General features: G+C 44.4%; 1 protein-coding gene across 2 annotated transcripts in view; it reads right to left on the bottom strand.

Annotated features, from left to right (window-relative positions):
- ISM1 (isthmin 1) overlaps window positions 1-13,698 on the bottom strand; it is a 73,532-nt gene extending 59,834 nt beyond the window's left edge. For both annotated transcript variants that reach the window (XM_036417755.2, XM_036417756.2), the window contains exon 1: window positions 13,559-13,698. In XM_036417755.2, the coding sequence (XP_036273648.1) occupies window positions 13,559-13,696 (138 nt within the window). In that variant the 5' untranslated portion in view covers window positions 13,697-13,698. The remainder of the gene's footprint in view (window positions 1-13,558) is intronic.
- Window positions 13,699-18,946: the final 5,248 nt, after the last annotated feature.

Here is an 18,946-nt window from a genome sequence, read left to right as displayed (position 1 = left end):
GAATTTCATGCATCAGGCCTCTAGTAGCTAAATAATACCTGATCTGTATCAAGTACTTTCTGAGACTTGTAACTTGCAAGAAAAACAAGCATCTTGACCAGTGCTTCTGTATTGTGTATGATTAACCTGAGGCCCTTGTTAAAAATGCAGATCCTGATTCAATAGTTCCAGGTGGGGCCTGAGATTCTCATTTTCTAAGGAGCTCCCAGGAGTTGCTGCCACTGCTGCTCCACAGACCACGCTCTGGGTACAAGGGTGGAGAAGTCTTCTGGAGCTTCTCACCTGCATCTCTGGGTCACAGCTGCACCTGGTGAACATCAGGGCAGAGGATGGGCCTCCTATGTATAAGGGAAGGACAGTTCTTGCCCTCCAGTGAGAACGCTGTGGGAGTCTAATAATCTGCCCTCTCCTAATAACCAGAGTGGCCAGGAAGTTGGCTCATGTTGACATTTCCTCAGCCCACTTCCTGGGCCAAGAATTAGAAACACCTAATGAGATCTCCCCCGTTATTTTTGTCCTATCTACTTCCTGAAAATTGAAGGTGCCCAGCAATAAACTTGACTTCCAGTTCATTTTGGGCTCCTAACCAATACCATATTTCCAAGCCACAATGTAATGGAGTCCCCAGGCAGGAGCTACGACCCCTGTATCTGATTTCCTTAATTTTTCAGTCAGGTAGGACCTCGGGAAAGGGAGCTTCAAGGAAGCCGAGTCTTCTGCGGGGACACTTTTCCAACCTGTCTTCCTGCCCAGCACCTAACTTTCCTTCACCACCACCATCGCCACCATTCCCTGGAGAATCAGGCCCCGTGATATGTTTGTACTTTGGGCATGCTAACAAAAACAGGAGAATCCTTTCCAAGGAGGCAGTACCTTCTTTCTTAGTTTTTCATACTCTCTTGTAGCTCACACATCTATATTTTAACTGTAGAAAGGTAATCCTGGGATTCAACTTCCAAATTCTCTGAAGTTTTCCAATGATGTCCCTGGGTTGTTATAGATTCTAAACATGTTATGTGAGCACCTTAAAAAGATTGCCATAATTTCCTAAGAAGCTAAACATACATCTATTGTACTATATTACCCAGCCACTTTACTCTTAAATATTCACACAAGAGAAATAAGAGCATATGTTTATGCAAAGACATACACCTGTGTGTTCACAGCACTTTTATTTTAATAGGCCCAAATTGGAACATAATCTAAATGTGCTTTAATAGGTGAATGGAGAAGCATATTGTAATTGCATACAATGGAATACCAATTGAAAGTAAAAGGATCAAATTCTTTATGCTCAAAATAACATGGATGCATCTTTGCAAAAAAGGTCACTGTTCTGTACATTCTGTATGATTTCACTTATATAAAAATCTAGCAACAAAGGCAGATCCATGGTGGCCTAGAGATTGCTGGGAATGAGGGATGAACTGCAAAAGAGCATGGAAAACTTTTGGAAATATGTTTCTTCAACATCTTGTTGGTTCTGATGGTTCCACGAGTGTCAAACTTATCAGATTGTTCACTTTAAATATGTAACTCCAGTTCAATGTATGTCATTTATAGCTCAATAGAGCTGTAATAAAAAAAAAATAATAACACACTACCATTTCCCCCTCATTCTCTTCCCATCTCTATCTCCATAGGATGGCTGGGAGCTAAGGCATGTTTGTTATGTGTCTCATTGGCATTGGCATGAATATTCTATCTGGATGCCTGAGGGAGTAAGCTAACGCCAGGTGGCCTATGACATCATTTCCAGCTTCCTTGCATCCCTCATATAGATTCCAGCCACACCTTGTTATTTTTGAAAATAGAGATGTAGTATCCAGCAGGAAATGGTCTATTGCATTCACAGTGTTTCTTCCTTTTTCCAGGCCCCTTCTGTTAAACATCTGGGGGTTGGGGGTGCCCCAAACTACAAGTCTGGCAGCCAGGGCCCCAAACTTGAAGCTAGAAAGCTCCCACTCCATGGGCCCTGCAGCACGGCCTCTTCCCGGGGGAAGGGTTTGCTCTATTACAGAGGGGCACCAGCCACCGAGAGTGCTCTATGAATGATGTCTTGGTTTACTAACGTGTGCATGGGTTAGGCTAACAGGAAGAAGGGGCAGTTAACCTACTGTTTTTACTTCTCCTCAGTTTACAGAGACAACTTTCCAGTGATACATGCTGGTCTGTGCTGGGGGAGTTGATGTAAAGCTATATTTACCAAGGCACCGTGGCCCCTGCCTTTTTCAGGCATTGGATGACACACTTTTGATGACTTTCCACTGCAGCTCATCCTCCCACCTAAAATAGCAAACAAGCACCAGATCAGGCTCTCAGGAGAAAGATGATCAGTTAGCTCTCCAAACACCAGCAATGTGTAGGTTTTGCCTAGGGTTGACCTTCTCATTTCTAAAATTTTGAAATTCCCAGATTCTTGGCAGACTGGTATGGCCTGATTGAGTTGCTGCCCACAACACACCCCTTTCAGATGCGAACAGACTTCACCTTGGTTAAGGACAAGAAGCAGCAGGTGCCATGATGTAGTGCTTTGTAGTGCTCAGAAGCAAAACCTGAGACAAAGAGCAAGCAGTATACCTGGGAAATGATCCCGGTTAACTGGGAGGGGGAGGAGAAAGAAGGCAGAGAAAAGAAAGGGCCCAAAGGTCATGTTATCAAGGGAGTGATTATCATGGGCAGTGAGTGAGTGAGTGCTTAGTTCCAAGAGAAATGCTGGGCATTAGCCTGGTGACATTATTAGCATGGTGCTCCACCTAACCTCTGCACTGACACGGCACACAAAGAAATAAGTTCAGCTTTATATATTTTATGATCATGGCATCTTATGAAGTTATCATGGAAAGGGAATACAGACAGTTTAAATAAAATGTGGAATGGAATCTGGTTTTTTTTTGTGTGTGTGTGTGTGTGTGTTTTTTCAATACACATTCTCTCACTGTTTCTTAAACTCATTGCATATAATCCTGGGTCTTAGTCTGATGCCAGATCCCATGACCTAAGTAATCTTCTGTCTTTTAGGGGATGAATACAGACAGAAGGGTGCTCTGAGCCATCACTGAAGAAAAAGGCTTCATCACCATCTTTTCTTTATAAATCATAAAGTCCTGAGCCAAGGTTGCAAAAGAAAGACTTTCTCAGAAGATGAAAGAGAGTCAAGAGAACCACAAAAACCACTAAAACATTGTAAGATAAGACCAACGAAGACAAGTTACAGGAACCGAGATAATCAAATCTGGAAAAGACAGGAACTATTAACTAATAACCTTCAAGACTTGCAAGAGATGTTTTTGAAAAGAAGAAATCACTTGCTCATAATGCTGGGAAGAAAAACACAAACATGAAATAAGATTTAAAGGAGACATAACAGGAAGAATGTTCTGACTCTGAAGGCTATAAAACAAACAAACAAACAAACAAATAAACAACAACAAAAAACCCCACTTTGATGGTATATAGAAGGTTGTGGGATTCTTTCCTGTGCAGGCTTTAAAACCAAAACAGATTCTTCTTTATGGAACGGGTCGTTCTTATGAGTTTTGAGGTTTCCCCGCAGCCTCACAGATCAATGCCTTCTAGAATATGGGTGAAAGAATATGAATGAAGAGGTTGTACAAATAATATAACTTCCTTCTGGTTTGTATACAGGAAAGTAAAATGAAGAAATACAATTATAATGGTTCAGTTCAAGGTGGTGGACCAAGCATTTTTGTTGACCTCTTTCCCCTCTTCAAATTCTCTTGAAGCGTCAGATAAAATATAAAAATTAATCACTACAGAAGAGGAAAGCTAAAACGGGATCGCCCATGGAAGAAGGAATGACTTCTGGTAGATATAAAACAAATGTAACCCATTGAAAGTGAAACATTACAGAGTTGAGAAAGTGAAAGAAAGATCTCAAAAAAAGTGAATTTCCCCAGAAGAATTCCCATAGTAATATCTAGGATAAAGGTTGTGTTAGTTTAACTACCAGTATTTACTTGCAAGACATGGAAACATGTGCTCAGAAAGGCTTGTACAAGAACATTGACATGGTCTTAGTCATAACTAGAGGCCCAGAGCACGGATTCCTGCACTGGTGGGGGTTGCTTAGCATGGCCTGTGGGATGGCTGAAACCAGCAGTCCAACGCTGCATGCTGCTTTTGCCTGCCACTCTCGTCATCCTGGCCCTGCTGCGCCTGCTGCAGGCTTGTGCCCAGTCAATCCCAATGGGGAGAAGCTTGCGTCACCACAGCAGTTGTTGAGCAGCTGCCCCCTGGTGGTCAGTACATGCCATAGTGACTGGTCGACCAGTTATTTGGTCGCTTAGGCTTTTATATATATATATATAGCTATCCAAAGTCATGGAAACAACCCAATTTCCATCAATAGGGAAATGGGCAAGTAAGTTGTGGTATAGCTATGCAATGGAATACCACAGAGCCATAAAAGTGAAATCTACAACAACATTAACAATTTTCAAAAATACTATATTGAGCAAACGAGGCCAGACATACCCCCAAACACACACACACACACACACACACACACACACACACAAAATGCATACAGTATGATTCCATTTATACGAAGATGTGGAATAGCCAAAATTAATCTATGGTATAGGAATCAGACATTGGTTGTCTCTGACAGAGATGAGTTGTGTACAGGGGTACACTAGAGGACTATCTGGGATTATGGGGATGTTCTATATCCTAATTTTGATGGTAGCCACATGGACATATACAATTGTCAAAAATGGAACTGAACCTTTCAGCCACATTAAGTTTATTGTATGTAAATTATTTATTATTAATTTTTTTAAATGCAAGGAGAAAGAGAAAAAGAGATAATACGAAGCAGAAGAGTGGAAAGGAGGAGGAGAATGACAAGGTGAGGAAGAGAAGAGGAATGAAGAGAAGAAAAGAGAGACTATCAAAGCTGAGAGAAAAGAGTGAGGACAGGGAACTACTGATCAAGAAGTGGAAGAGAGAGCTCTGGGCTTGTAAACCATGAAAGATTGAGCCATGACACAAAACATACTAAAAAACCACAAAGAGAGAGAAATATGAGAGAAAAAAGTGAGAGACATCAAAGAAAGATTTTGAAATTCCAATATTAGTTTCAAATTCTAATAGGAGCTTCAGAAGGAGAGTACAGGATATTGGGAATGAACAAATGAATTACTAAGTAATTATTGGAAACATAATAAAACTGTTAAGAAATTATTCCTAAGGTAACTATACTGAAAAAGAAAGAATGAAAGACAGAATAAAAACAACAACAACAGAAATAAAGATGTAATATAGCACTAATTATTTGGATAATGTGATGAAAATGTGGTAGTCATGAGAGATAAAAAGCATGTCAGAATATTATCTTTTTTGGGGGGAGAGATTATGTTACAAATATTTATTGGTTCTCAGCACTGAAAGAAAAATGCAAATGCAAATCTGTTAGTATGTTAAAAGTAACATAAATATGTCTTTCCAAAATTTAGTGAAAATGAGGAAAACAAACCTTATTTAAATATTTATTAAATATTTAAATGCCAAGATCTAATAGAGTACTCATGATGTAGTCAATGTTTAAATTCTTATAACAACACTAGGAAATAGTTATTATATGTTTATTTAATAGATGAGAAAATTTAGACATGAGCTAACTCTTTTGCCAAAGAAAACATAGATAAATTGGGGGTGTGAAGCAATATAAAAATTACAAATTAAGAACATCAAATATATTGGAAAAATATTTTTAAATCTACCAGTAATCATAATAATATAAATGTGTTAAGATTATTGATGTATTGCATAGAAAAAGAAAATTTAGCTATTGGTTATTAATGAGAGATATTTAAATCAAATAAGGCCGAGAAAGTTTGAAAAAGAAAGGTTGGAAAAGGACACTCAACAAATATAAAAATAAAACAGCAGTTGCAATACTCATATCAAATAAGAAAAGTATTTCAGATAATAGTCAATAAAAATATAAATAAAAATTTATCCAATAAAAAGGATATTTTATGTCCTAAATTTGTGAATTCTAAGTAAATGAAGCAAAAATTAATGGGATAATAAGAAACAGACAAATCCACAAAGGTAGGGTATGAATACAATTAAGTTCTTTGAGGAATCAGCAGATTAGTAGACAATAAAAAAATCAAGACTTAGAGGGTTTACCTAATATTATATAATTAAACATGTTGATCAGATGGGTCTTATAAAAATATGTAAGACTTCATTCATCATAAAGAACATGAAGTCATGAAGCATTTGCAAAATATGTTTGTGCTATGTACAAACTTTATACTGATAAAGTTGAAATTCAGTTAAAATGTATGAAAAAACATAAATTATCAAAATTGACTAAAGTTACATTGTCTGAATAGATTACTCACCCCGGAATAAGGTGAATTTTTAATCAGAGATTTAAATGAAAGAAAATTTGCCATAAAAAATTTTATGAAAGTACATAAAATGAAGCTAGTGTGGTATTGGTAAATGAATAGATAAAATGAAGACTTATGTGAAAGTGAAAATTTTACTTATGTGATAAAAGTGTTATTTTGTATCCATGAATGTAGAATGAAGTATTTAACAGATATAATAGGACAAGTGGCTATTCACTTGGACAAAAAACAGAGTTATATCTTTATCTTTTCTTTTAAAATACATATTTATTGATTTCAGAGAGGAAAGGAAAGGGAGAGAGAAATAGAAAGATCAATGATCAGAGGGAATCATTGATTGGCTGCTTCTATATGTCCCACACTGGGAATGGAGCCCAAAATCCAGGAATTGCCCTGGCTGGGAATTAAACCATGATCTCCTGGTTCACAGGTTGATGGTCAACCACTGAGCCACACCGGCTGGGCTGTATCTTTATTTTAAACCATACACACATAAACAATTTTAAAGTAGATTGTAGTCTTAAACAAACAAAAATAAGTAAATAAAATTAAAAGTGTTAGAACAAAATATATTTAAATATTTTGACAATCTCTATTTTATGAAAACTTTCTAAAATAAGGCAAGAAAATCAAAAGTCATAAGGGAAATGATTCAGGGTTGATTACATTTAAAATGGAAAGTTTCTGCATGGCCAAAGGCAGCATAAACAATGTTAAAAGGTGAGTGCAAGATTGGTCCAAACATTTACAAAGTTCATGAGGCAAAAGTTCAATATGGTTGATAATTAGCAAAGTTGGCCACAGTAATTCTTATTTCCCCCCTCCTCACCGCCCCCACCCCCACCCCCACCCCTGCACAGCACTGCATATGGTTCTTTGCAATGTTACTTTGCTGGCCCTGCCATCAGGAGGATTCTATTTCCTCCCCCTAAAACCCCTAAAATCTGAGCTGACCCAGTGATTTGTTTGCCTAATAGAATGTGGCTGAAGGGACATTGTACAAGTTCATCAAGAGGTCTCTCAGCTTCTGCTTTTAGCCTCTTGCTGTTCTGAGTCCACCATGTAAAGAAATGCGGCTAAATCCTCCTTGAGGATTAAAGATGATGTGGATAGAGAGCCAAGGTGACAGCCAGCACCAACCATCAGACATATGATGTCATCTTGGACCATCCTAGCTCATGTCAAGCCAACAGAAGGCTGTTGCCACATGAGTAATCCTAGGCAAGATCAGCAGAACTACCCAGGTGAGTCCAGAGAAGTTGCTGACACACAAAGTCATGAGCAAACAAAATGGCTGTTAAATCACTAAGTTTTGGGGTGGTTATGCAGCAGTAGCTAAGTGGGACGGTTACCACAATTATAAAGAATTTTAGGGATAAGAGCAAGCAGTTTGCCTGGGAAATGGGCAGGCAAGTCACAAAACAAGAAACAATGGCTGTTGCCTTGAGTCAGAGCTGGAGGAGTCTTGCTGATTGACTGAAACAAGAACTTGGGCTCTGCCCTAACTTGTTTGGATCTGTGGATAGAGCTTTGGCCTACGGACTGAAGGGTCTCGGGTTCAATTCTGGTCAAGGGCATGTACCTTGATTGTGTTTCTCTCTCATAGATGTTTCTAACTCTCTATTCTTCTCCCTTCTTCTTTGTAAAAAATCAATAAAATATATTTTTAAAAAAGAAAAAAAAAAAAGAACTTGGGCTCCACTTGAGGCCTGGGTCTGAATCCTGGCTCTGCCTTACCACATAGCCTTGGGCAATAACTTGCTCCAGGCCTCAATTTCCTCGTCTCTGAAGTGGGCATATAAATACTATCTATCCTATAGGGACATTGTAAGGAAACTTACTTGTATCAAGTACAGATAAATGTTTGGTACATATAATTGCTTTCTTACTCTTATAAATTTAAGGACATATGAAAGAACTAATCTGTGTATCTGATCAACATGAGCCAAACTTCTTTCAATGAGGAGATAAGATTTCATTCAAAAGTGAATAAAGTTGATATCTTTTGCTTTTATTGCTATAAACAGCTCAGGTGAACTTTTGAATCCACAGAATCAGTGAGTACAAGAAGCTAAGCTGGTTTACTGAGTTCAAGTAGAGGAATAAAAGAGAGGAAGTGCCTATAAGATTGTAGTTAGGAATTAGAGAACAAAGACATTTAGTTACATTTCAGAGTTTGGTTTGCTTTAATGTTACTGTAAAAATAACCAATTTGATGTTTTATAACACTTGCTTAAATGTCATTGTCTTAATGAGTTCTACTTTTAATATTTAAAATCTATAGAAATTCATGGTTCTAAATCCGACTGAGATTTAGTAAAGAGGCACTTATTTGAATTTCAGGTAAAATATTTTTATTATTATTACCTATGGTTATAGAATTTGCAATGTTCTGTCTTCCAGGCTGCTTTTATCTATATATATAAAAAGCCAGTGACTGGAATGATGCCCACTGAGGCCAGCGAACTGGCCAAATCAGGAGGTGGGGCCAGCGGGCCAACCTCCTGCAGCCCCTCCCCTGGCTGGCTCTGACCCCAATGGGCCCCCACTACCCCATGGGCCTGCAGCCCCTCCCCCTGGCTGGCCCCACCCCTGATCGCCCTCCCAACCAATCAGGGGGCGGGCCCTCCTGCCAATTGCCCTCAGCCCCTTCCCCCAGCTGGCTGGCACTGATCAGGCCCCACTTAAGGTGGGCTGTTCAGTCAATCTCCCACCATCTCCTCATCCTGACATGCCCAGTCCTGATCTGCACCATTTGGGGCTGTGCTGGCCAGACCCCACCCAGGCAGGAATTTGTGTACTGGGCCTCTAGTTATATAATTGTTTTCTTACTATTATAAATTACAGACATATGAAAGAACTAATCTGCATATCTGATCAACATGAGCTAAACTTATTTCAATGAGGAGATAAGATTTCATTCAAAAGTGAAAAAAGTTAGTCTCTGCATCTTTTGCACCTGTTGCAAACAACTGTGTAATTTCTTAGTATCAATAGATATTTTAAAATACTAAAAATAGTACAAAGATTAACATTGTTTACATGAGCCACACATATTCAATAGAGATAGTCTGTTCAAAGCATTTTACTGCCTCCTCATAGCATACCGCCAGCACAGGGAGTCACAGAGTAAAAAAAAAAAAAAAAAAAAATCTATCCCCAAGGATGCTGAAATTACCAAAAAAATCATGTTAAGTCATGTTTATGTATGTAGGCATATATGATGTATCAATGTATTTATATATATACTTACTAGAGGCTCAGTACAAGAAATTTGTGCATTGGGTTGGGGGGGGGGGTCCTTCAGCCTAGCCTGCCCCCTCTCACAGTCCAGGAGACCATTCCTGCCACCCCCATCACCTCGCTGCTGCTGCCACTGCTGGCTGCCAAAGCTGCCAAGGTGTTTTCATCAACACGAACTCAAGTACTTCACCATGAAAAAAATTACAACTTTCTTTAGGCATTTTCAAGATGTCTCTTTCACAGGATATGACATTTCTTTCTTTCTTTTTTTTTAATCCTCATCTGAGGATATTTTGTCCATTGATTTTTAGAGAGCGTGGAAGAGCGATGAAAAGACAGAGAGAAACATAAAAGTGAGAGGGACACTTCGATTGGTTGCCTCCTGCTTGAGCCCTGACCTGGGCCCCAGCCGGGGAGAAGCCTGTAATCCAGGTACATGCCCTTGATCAGAATCGAACCCGGACCCTGTGGTCCGCAGGCTGAGGCTCTATCCACTGAGCCAAACTGGCTAGGGCAGGATATGAAGTTTCTTAGCCCCTTAAGCAGTGGACTTTCATTTTTTTTTCCTCTAGGAGTGAGGTGGAAAAACCCTAGATCACCTTCTTGTATTCTTATTACCCAAGTTACCAAGAAGACTGCGAGTGGTGGACAGGGATCTTACTTAGCCAACGAGCCGTCAGAAAAGGTGTTTTCTCTGCAGCTCATGTCCAGAGGCAGGACTGCTGGTGCACTGCCCTGTGTCCGCTTCAGGCCTGCTCCAGCCATGCCATGGCAGCTTGGGTAGGCCCCCCCTGCGTGTGTGTCCACTCTGGGCCTCGCCACCCGTGGCTTTCCTCACCACATCCACCCATCTGCACGCGCAGCCTCCTCCTGAGCCAGTTGTGGCTGTTACGATGTCCCGGCTAATTTGCATACTGCCTCTTTCTATCTATCTATCTCTCTATCTATCTATCTATCTATCTAGATATAGATATATTGTAGATATGTTCATAGCTGACACAATAAAACCGTCAAGAAATTTGAAAATGTAAATTGTTAAAAGGCTTTCTCTCTCATGATCAGCATGATGACTTTTCTAAGAATTTAGAATACAAATATTCTTCAAAGAGTTCTACACTACAACACAACAAAAACAAATTAAGCAGCTTCTCGTTGTGCAACCTTGAGCAAGTTACTTAATCTCCCCCCCCCTTTTTTTTTTCATTTGAAACAGGGGTAACAATACCTAATTCATGTGGAATTTTTGCAGACATTTAAAAAGCTACTATATTTAAAGTGCTAAGGACAGTGTCTGACACATGAAGGCATTTTACAAATCTTAGCTATTATGGTTGTTATTCTCACTACTATTTTATCGGGTGTCATTGATATGACAAAATCACCAGATCTTAAATATAAGAGTGTATCTCTTTTAAATGATCCAAACATATACTACAATTTGGGTAAATTCACCTACCACTTTGTATTTCTGACATCAACCTCCTATTTTAGAATGCTTTAAGCAGAGATTACAAAAAAAAAAAAAAAGTAATATAAAGATACACTTTCCAGTTGCAAAGAATGATGTTAGCAGCTTAAGATCACACAGAGCCAATACAAGGATTTAAGGCAGGTTAAAAATGTCCAGTAAGCAGAAAGAATGCATCACCTGCAGTTTTGTTTTCAAATACACCTGCTCCTAGTGCCTTTACTTCCTAGGGCCAGAATACAACAGGCTACTCGATGTCTTTTGCAGAACTCCTTACTTGATGGAACATACATTCTCCACTGGAATCAGAATGACTTTGGGGAATCAGAGGGCCAATGAAACGGCTTTCGTCAGGAAGACTATAAAACTTTTATACTAACAAATTACAAAGGAGGGTACAATTATGAACCAAACTGTTAAACTCATCATTCTGTCTGGATATGGGCATTGAGTGGACAGAATAACCGAACATACTACAAGGTAAACTGAAGCTGGAATATCAGCAAGCATTTCCCAGGGGCATTGCTCTTTCTAAATACCCCGTTTCTTCCGCTCTCTGGGGGCAGTGCTTCAGCCAAAGGTGCTTTGGAGAATGTAATCCACTTCCCCTCTGCAGTTGCCACTTCCACCAGCTGCTTCTCTCATTACCTTACTGTTCAGGCAGCAAAGGGCCGGCCCCAGGCTCTTCTAATGATAGCAAGCACCTCATTAAAAAACCTGCCAAATTTACTTTTCCATGGAACATCACTTTTGCAGCTTTTCGCGAGGCCACGAGAAAGAAAGCATCATGTATAAAATAGGACTCCCGGAAATCTTGAAGATATTAAGAATGATTCCTACATGATGGGTGGGTGTGCCGCAGTCCATAGAATGGCAGTATCTTCCAGTTCCCCTAAAGGAAGCCCATCAGTGTGTCTCTGTGCCTGTTTGCCCACAGGAGAAGGCGAGCGGACCCCACAAAGTTAGGACGTTTTCAGAAAGGCCCCCAAATTAAGAGGACTTTAGGCTCTGAGGTGAATACTTTCCCATTCCTGGTTTTGCCTGTGTACAAGGGTCACCTTGCTTTAGGCTATGACACCCCAGCAGAGAGTAAATGGGGTGTAATTCATCAAGAGTTTGGAATGTGTGAACTTTGGAGCATTTCTTAACCTCTCTGAACCTCATGATTTGTTTGTTTGTTTATTTATTTATTTATTTTTGGTGTGTGTGTTCTGTAAAGGGGAGATAGTAATAATACAGTACCTCATAAAATGTTAGATTTTTGTAAAGCACTTAAAAGAGTAGCACAGTAAGCACTGTTTTAAAGATGCGAATTCTCTCTCTAACAGTAAACTTTTCCGCAACAAAGTACATCAAGAGGCAAACACTAAGCGACGATTGTAAAGTCCTTTGGAGACAACACTTATCTGGACATTGCAGAGCAAAGAGCTTTAGAGGAGATCGGGCGCGTTCAGGGTGGTATGGCCTTGGACAGCAAAGAGCTTTAGAAGGGCTAACTGGAGGAGGAGATGTTTAGAAGCCAGAGACTTCCCTCTACTTTCTGAGGAAATCCCTGCTGACTTTTACCCATGCCTCCAAGTTGACAGTTGTCACATCACTAGACCCAAGGAGAAGCGCTTTCCAAGGTAGCAGCAGGCAATCCTTACCTGGGCAATCCTTTATTAGGAAACCGAAACTCACCTTTTATATGACTTCGCCCCCAACTCACCCCACCCCGTGGAGACTCCCCCACCCCTCCCTGGGCTCCTAGCTAAACTCGATCTTCGTTACAACCCCCTTCTCAAGGGGCAGAGAGCTAGGAAGAAGTCTTTGCTATAAGTTTAAAACCCTGAGTAACTCCATCTCAAAGCATGGCAGGTGCCTGGACTTCGCGCCCTGCCCTTGGCCGAGACCGCAGTGGGGAGGGAGCCTCCGTGAGGCCCACGCGGGACATCGGAGGCACCCGCCGGGACCGCGCGGGCGCAGAGAGGATGCCTGGCCACTCTCCGCGGGGAAATGATCCCCTCACCTTTGGCATTGGTCTTGCTCTCAGAAGAGGCAGACTCCCCAGGGCTCTCGTTCAGGGATATTATCCTATAAAGTCTCTTTCCGCAACCTCCGCCCCTCTCCCCTCCCAGAGTAACAGTACTCGGCCTCTACAGGGCCACCGAAGCCTGGCGGCCCCCCAAAGCAAACACGTCCATGCTCCACACTTCCTCTGCCCTCTGCACGCCTCGCGCCCCTGATGCAGACCTGGGGGCGCGCGTCCGTCCGATCTGCGCGCCAGGTCCAGCCTCCCAACACGCACTCCCGCTCCGCCTCAGCTTGAGACGGGTGGCCCCGGCAAAAGGGCTGCCAAAACAGTTGCTCCCGGGTGGGGTGGGGCGGGGAACCGCCTCCTCGCATCCATCGAGCGCGAGCCCGGCGCCCAGCCACAGGTTCCCTCGGCCACGCGCCCCGCGCCGGCTGCACTCACCTGCCGCTGGGTCCCGCTGGCGTTGCCCGCGACGGCGTCCGGCCGGTCGGCGGCCCCGGTGCCGCGCAGCACCGTGATGTGCAGCGTGAGTAGCAGCAGCCCCAGCAGCAGCAGCAGCTCGGCCGCCAGGCGCACCATCCTCTTGAGACGCGCGGCTTTAGGACCCGGCGCGGCGGGCGGCGGCGGCGGTGGCGCCGGGGGAGGAGGAGCCGGAGCTCCCGAGCCCGGCAGCGCGGCTCCAGCCTCGGCCCCCGCCGCCGGGCCCCCGCTCCCCGGGCCGGCGGGGCCAGCGCTGGGCACGGCGGGGCGCGCCGGGCCCGGGGAGCAGGAGCCGCCGCCGCCGCCGCCGCCGCCTCCGCCGCAGCCGCACCACGGCGGAGCCACGGCGGGGCCGGGGGCGTCCAAGCCGGCTGCGGAGCACACTCCGGAGCTTCCCTGCAGCGGCGGCGGGGACGGGGGGCTGCCCGGGACCCAGGCCGGGCCGGGGACTGCCCTGCGGACAGGGGGCAGCGGGGGCGGCGGCGGCGGGGCGGGCGCAGCCAAGCCCCCGAGCGCACATGGGCGCCCCAGATGTGGCCGCGGCGCCGCTGCTGGAGCTGGAGCGGCCGCCAGAGGAGCGCGGGGAGGAGGAGGAGGAGGAGAAGGAGGAGGAGGAGGAGAAGAAGGAGGAGGAGGGCTTCAGTGGCTGCGGCCCGGAGTTACCTCCACGCTGGGCTCTCCCGCCCGGAGCCACTCATCCGACAAGCCACCTCCCCTGCTGCCCGGGCTACTAGGGGGCCGCGGAGTGCTAGGGTGAACTGGCTTCAAACGGGGGCCCGGGGACACAGGGGTTGTCAGTATTTGGAAGGGACCTGGGCGCCCTTCCGGGGTCCGCGTCCAACTGCCGGGATGTGCCAAGCGGGCGCCACCTCTGCCTGAGTCGCGGTGGCCCTCGAGGGCACAGCCCTATGCGCACTGCAGCTCGGGGCTGTGGGTGGGTGGGTGGGGTGCCTGGGCGGATTTGGAAACCTTTATTGACAAAGTGGAGTTGGAGTTGTGGTGATGGAGGACCGAGGGGGCGCAAGGCCAGCCAGGTGTCTGTCTGCAACTGTGCGCCCCTCCTGAAGCTGGCGCGCCTACGAGGGGGGATGACAGAGTCGTTCCAGAAGGATCCTGACACTCGCTCCGGGCCGGTGGGCCTCCCGCCTCCTGTGCACAGCTGCTCCTGCACCCGCGTCTCTCCGCAGAGCCTGGGAAGGGCGGCGATCCGGCTTGGCTGGGCGGGCGTGGGTCCGGTCCAGCGCGCAGGTGTCGCGGCGGGGAGCTGCTTGCCCGGGCCGGGCTGGAGGCTCCCGCGCGCAGAACCGAGGTGGGCACTGCGGGTGAAGCTCAGCTCTGGCAGCCGCGGGTCCCGGGGCTCATCCCGGAGGCGCCGTGCCCGGGGACAACCTGGGGGCTGCAGACGCACCGCCGCCGTTCCCGAGCCGCCGCCTCATGACCGCTCTGCAGCCCCGGGCTCCCACGGCCCGCTCATTCCTCGCAGGGGTAGCTGGCGAGTGGAGGGGCTTGGGTCAGGCGGAGGGTGCGGGTTCCTCTCCTCCGATGATGCAGGAACAAACTGGGTCCCTCGGTGGTGGGCTCAGATAGCGGTGGTGGGCTCAGATCGCTGCAGTGGCACCGCGCGTTTCTCTCCCTCCGGGTATTGCAGTGGCTCCAGCCTCCCAGAAGCGGCTCGGAGTGGCAGGCACTCTGCACTCCCGGTGCCTTTTATACCGAACTCCCCCCGCCTCCCGCCGGGTTTCCTCCTCCCCTCAGCGCCTCGGCCCGCCCAGCCCTTTCCTTTCCCGCACGCGGAGGCTCCATCCTGGCGTCCTCGCACAAGCATTTCGCAAAGTTCCAAGCCCATCTCGCACCCAGGTCCTCCCCGTGCTCCCTTGGTGACAGATATTAAAATAAATAAACAAACCTTTCTGGCCGGTTTGACTTTCCCCCAATCCGCCCGGATTCTGCCCTCTTGCTCCCTGTGCCCCAAATGAAGGAAATGTTCTTAATTCAGCCACCTTTCAACGATTTTAACTGATTTTATGAACATTTTTATGCGCAAGACACCTCAGCCAACTCTTACCCAAATGAAGACAAGAAACATCTTCAACATTACAAAAGTTCCACGGTCCTGGGAGGTGGCATTTTTGCAGAATTTAAATAGCAGTGCTGGTTGGGTTTATGTATGTCCAGGGAAGGAAGGGCTCCTTGCCACTTTAAAGATGCCTTCATCATCTTTAAAATTCTAACCAGTTCTAGCATCTTGTTAATAAATTGGCAGCTGCTTATTAAGCACGAAATTTATTTTCCGTTTCAGTGTTTGTTTTTGGAGGGGGGATGAGGGATGTTTGGAGGGAGTGCTTGCTTTGGATTTTTAGGCGGTCAGTCCTGTGAGGCAACTTATTGCAATCTCCAGGCTCTAAAATGCCAATAATTGTCAACTGGAGCGCTGGGGGATAATTTGAAACAATAGACTGTCCGTGGTTCAGATGGAAGATCAAAGAGAGGGTCCCACAAGGATCCTCCAGCGTGTTTTTTAATTAGAATCACTTAGAGGGGGCGGGGCGGGAGAGTCAGCACATGGGTGGAATATATAAATTAAGAAGGCAAACTAGGCAGAGCTGAGGGCTGGCTCTAGCCCCTGAGTGCCAGATTGTGAAGTGGCGCGCAGGGACAAATGACTTTCCTATTGCCCGAGGCAGGCTGTTCTAAATTAGAATCCTGGCACTGCTGTGTCCTGCGTTTTCATCACACACAGTCCCCACATGTGAACCTCAACTGCCTCTCCTCTCATCTCAAGTTAACATTGTTGGATCCTAAGGAAAAATAACTTTTTTTTTTAAACCCTCTGGAAAGAAATTCTCGCAGTGAGTGTAAATTCTTATAAATTTGTAAAGGGAGAGTTGGAGATCAAAGTCTGTCAGATGTTGTAAAATTGTTAAATTGAATTTTGGGGACAGACGTCTTTGTAAAATGTTGAACAAATGCACGGGTAACTGCTCTTAAAACCCTTTCACACTGTGAGATCCAAATTCCAGGTGAGTTTATGTTCTAGTAAGCACCCATAACTAGTATCTGTAAATGTCCTTGCTCTGTGACTGAGCTGTCAAACCAGTCGGCCAGCAGGGCTCTGCTTTTGAGGAGATGGGGAGCACGGGCTTATAATTTTTGTGGGAAAAGAATGACACGTTTCAAAGCCTAAACAAATTAAGTTTCAAGTATATTTATGAAATGTTACCAATAGCTGATGAATGTCTTAAAGATCCTACCTCCTTCAGCGTTCCTACGGCACCGTCCTTATGTCTTTATTATTGATCTTACTGCCTAGTAAAAAGTCTGATCGTTTGTCTGTCTTCCTACCAGACCGGGATCATGTGGAACGTGTCAGAGCCTATCTCCCACCCACACCCCACTCTCCACCCCTCTGGTATCCAGTTTCTTCTTCCCGGGTTCGAAGCTAAAGAAACATTTTTTTTCAGCAACACTTGAGTCTAGGTGGGATGGGAAGAATTCTGGTCCTTCTTCTATGTCTGGCCATGAAACATCCTGAGTGACCATCTACACACTACTTCCTCTTATCTTTCTACCTGGCGAAGGACTCTGAGGTGTAAGGAGCCCTATTCTCTGAGCTATGATTCAAAAGAGAATGACTGGACCAGGAATGCCTTCACTTACACTTGCGTGGTGAGAAATAAAGCTTTGTTGTTCAAGGCACTGTGATTTTGGGATGTTGGCTTTGGCAGCTAGTACTGTATCACCAGTCCTGACAAGTAAGTAGCACATCTTCACACAGGGACACCTGCCTTATCATTAACATATTTCTAGACCTGAGCACAAGGCCTTCCATCTAGTAGTTGCTCAATCACTGTTTGTTTAATGAATGTAATGACTGTGGTCTAGACCCTACTTGATGAATGAATTCTCTTGAGAGTGTTCCTACTATAAGTGGCTGACCTACAAATATTAACTCTTCTGTCATTTGACTGTACTATTCCCTCATAGGTTTTGTCTTTTATTATTGACTAGAGGCCTCTTAATCTTGCAGACAAGCTTATTTGACTGGAATACGTGGAGAAAGTAAAAATAATTAACACACCATAACACCTGTAGTAAATATCATTGAAGAGAACCTTATAGTGAGGATTTCATTGTTTTTACTCCCCTCCTCCCCCAAAATCAATTGCAGAGCAGCAAAGCGTAGTGTTAGTACAATCTTTATAAAACTTTTTATAATATATATTATGCTTTTAAATATATACAAAAGTAAAGAGAATAATATAATCAATTATTACAGACCCATATCTCAACTTCAACAAAACTCAAGGCCAATCTTGTCTCATCTATATTATCATACAGTTCCTCCCTCTGAGATTATTTTGAAGCAATTCCATGACATCATATGATTTCACTTGTATCTCAAAAGGTAAAGGTGAACTTCCCCAGGTTCAATGAGAACAAACTTAAACACATAAAAATGTTTTAAAATTAAACACATGCCTACTGAATGTGAGGTTTAAAACAGTTTTGAGAAGTCAAAACTAGAGACTCTTTTTTTTGGGGGGGTGGTATAAAGTGATTAACAGGGATTATGGTGGAGGCTGTTATATGTTCATCAAAACTTGTTTTCTCTTCATCCTGGACATATTGATAAACTATATTTGCCAGTATCCTATGCATTTAGATATAGCCATGTGACTGGGTTCTGGCCACTAGAATGTGGGTGGAAGTGATGCATGTCATTTACATATCTAGCCCATAACAGTGTCCTGTGCATGATCTCTCTCTTTTCACCTTGTCTGCTGCCTGGATGTTTCTGCCCTAAGTGGCCAGTGGTCCGCAAACTGCAACTCTCGAGCCACATGTGGCTCATGAGCAGCAGTTTGCCACTCTGTTGACTAATGAGTTTGCTGCCACTGCCTCAGATCAATGATCAGCTTGGGTCCTAGGAGCAGAGCCTTACCCCAGCCCTGCCTCTGCCCAGAACACCCTGGCTGAGCTATTGCGTGATTGAGAAATAAACTTAAAAAAAAAATTTGTGTTAAGCCACCAAGGTTGTAAGTTTTGTTACAGGAGCTTACATTACTCTCACAAATATATGCTAGTACTGTTCTGGGAGGGAGCTGGCAAATCTTTTCTGTAGCATGCCTGATAGCAAAGCTTTTTGTCTCTGTGGGCTTTGAGGTCACTATCACAGCTGGTCAGCCCCACTGTTGCTGCTGCAGTGGGAAAGCATTCAAAGAAAATATGTCAGCAAATGGGTGTGGCTGTTTCAATAAAACTGTGTTGGACCATATGATTCAGTTTGCCAGTATTTGTTCTAACAGACTGACACAAGCCACCACCTCATCTCAGATTCCATATATAAAG

This window comes from Pipistrellus kuhlii, unplaced genomic scaffold, assembly GCF_014108245.1.
Source record: "Pipistrellus kuhlii isolate mPipKuh1 unplaced genomic scaffold, mPipKuh1.p scaffold_m20_p_6, whole genome shotgun sequence".
In the NCBI taxonomy this organism is placed as follows: domain Eukaryota; kingdom Metazoa; phylum Chordata; class Mammalia; order Chiroptera; family Vespertilionidae; genus Pipistrellus; species Pipistrellus kuhlii.
Note: the sequence above shows the minus strand (reverse complement) of the source record. Positions and strands in the feature narration are given on the sequence as shown.